This window comes from Monoraphidium neglectum, assembly GCF_000611645.1.
Source record: "Monoraphidium neglectum strain SAG 48.87 unplaced genomic scaffold scaffold05294, whole genome shotgun sequence".
Classification (NCBI taxonomy): domain Eukaryota; kingdom Viridiplantae; phylum Chlorophyta; class Chlorophyceae; order Sphaeropleales; family Selenastraceae; genus Monoraphidium; species Monoraphidium neglectum.
In genome coordinates, this window is record NW_014008336.1 from 1 (window position 1) to 1305 (window position 1305).

General features: G+C 65.4%; 1 protein-coding gene across 1 annotated transcript in view; it reads right to left on the reverse strand.

The window, feature by feature from the left end:
• Nucleotides 1-540: 540 nt before the first annotated feature.
• The window catches only part of MNEG_15404 (starch phosphorylase), a gene marked incomplete at both ends in the record, with an annotated part of 3392 nt that continues 2627 nt past the window's right edge, over nucleotides 541-1305 (reverse strand). The window contains 2 exons of the mRNA XM_014036125.1: nucleotides 541-549; nucleotides 770-871. Of these exons, the coding sequence (XP_013891579.1) occupies nucleotides 541-549; nucleotides 770-871 (111 nt within the window). The remainder of the gene's footprint in view (nucleotides 550-769; nucleotides 872-1305) is intronic.

The window sequence follows — 1305 nt, forward strand, 5'->3', positions numbered from 1 at the left end:
GGGGGGGGGGGGAGGGGTGAGGAGAGGGGAGGAGCATGAGTTTGGAGGGGTGTGAGGGGAGGGGAATGCAGACGCGTGTGCATGTGCGTGCGAATCCATGCGCATGCGCATGTGCATGTGCATGTGCATGTGCGTGTGCGTGTGTGTGTGAGAGAGAGAGAGAGAGAGAGAGAGAGAGAGTTGTGTGTGTGTAGAGGGGGGCGCAGCATGTGCAAGTGGCAACATCTGTAGCATCCAACCGGCGCCGACGGGCGGCCAACGGCGCAGCCGCGCACACTTGCGTGAGTAAATGCAGACCGTCAAAGGCCCCCCTGCCTTCCCCCAGGGGCCGCACCTTCTCCCCGACCGCGCAGGCGAGCTTGATGATGCGCTTGGCCATCTCGTAGCCGGGCGCCGCCTTGCCGCCGATGATGCACACGCGCGGCACAAACTGCGGCGCGGCGCGGCGGGGTGGGGTGGGGGTGTATTGAGATAATGGTGCAAAACGGGGGACGGCAACAGCGGCAAACCACCCCAGGCACAATCCCCATTTGCACATACCTATGTGTGCTGTATTCATTGCTCAAGAGTGTCGCGTCGCAGGACCTGGGCTACCCTCGGCTCGCCCCCAGCCTCAAAGGCCCTCCTCCTCCGCCCCCCAGCCCCCAAACCAGATTCAAGCTCCGCTACCCCAAGCTCCGCTACCCCAAGCTCCGCTGCCCCAAGCTCCGCTGCCCCAAGCTCCGCTACCCCAAGCTCCGTTTCCCCAGCCCCCTCGGTGTCCCCCCACCTTCTTCCTCTCCTCCGGTGAGGCCTTCTTGATGGCGTCGTAGCGCTGGATGATGGACAGCACGTTGAGCAGCTGCCGCTTGTACTCGTGGATGCGCTTCACCTGTTGGGGTGAAGGGGGGGGGTGCTTGTGTTGAGGAGACATTGTTGTGTGTGTGTGTGTGCGTGTGTGTGTGAATGTATGTGTGCGTGCGTGTGTGTGTGTGTGTGTGATATGTGCGTGTGTGTGTGTGTGGGGGGGGGGGGTCGCCCCTGCTTTTATAGTGCACCAAGGGCGCCACTACGCCCCGCCCCTGCCGAGCAAATGCAGCCCCGAAGCCCTGCGAGAGCCGCAGCGGCAGGCGCTGCCGCCGGCCCGCACACCCTCTTGCGGCCCCGCCCCGTACCGTCGCGCGCATCCCGCGTACGCGCGACAGCCCTCGGCGTCCCCCCATGCGGCGTGGGCAGGCAGGCGCACCTGGACGTCCCACAGGGCGGCGGTGGACACCGCCACCCCAGTGAGCTCGCGGATCTTCGGTTGTTGGTTGGGTGGGGGGG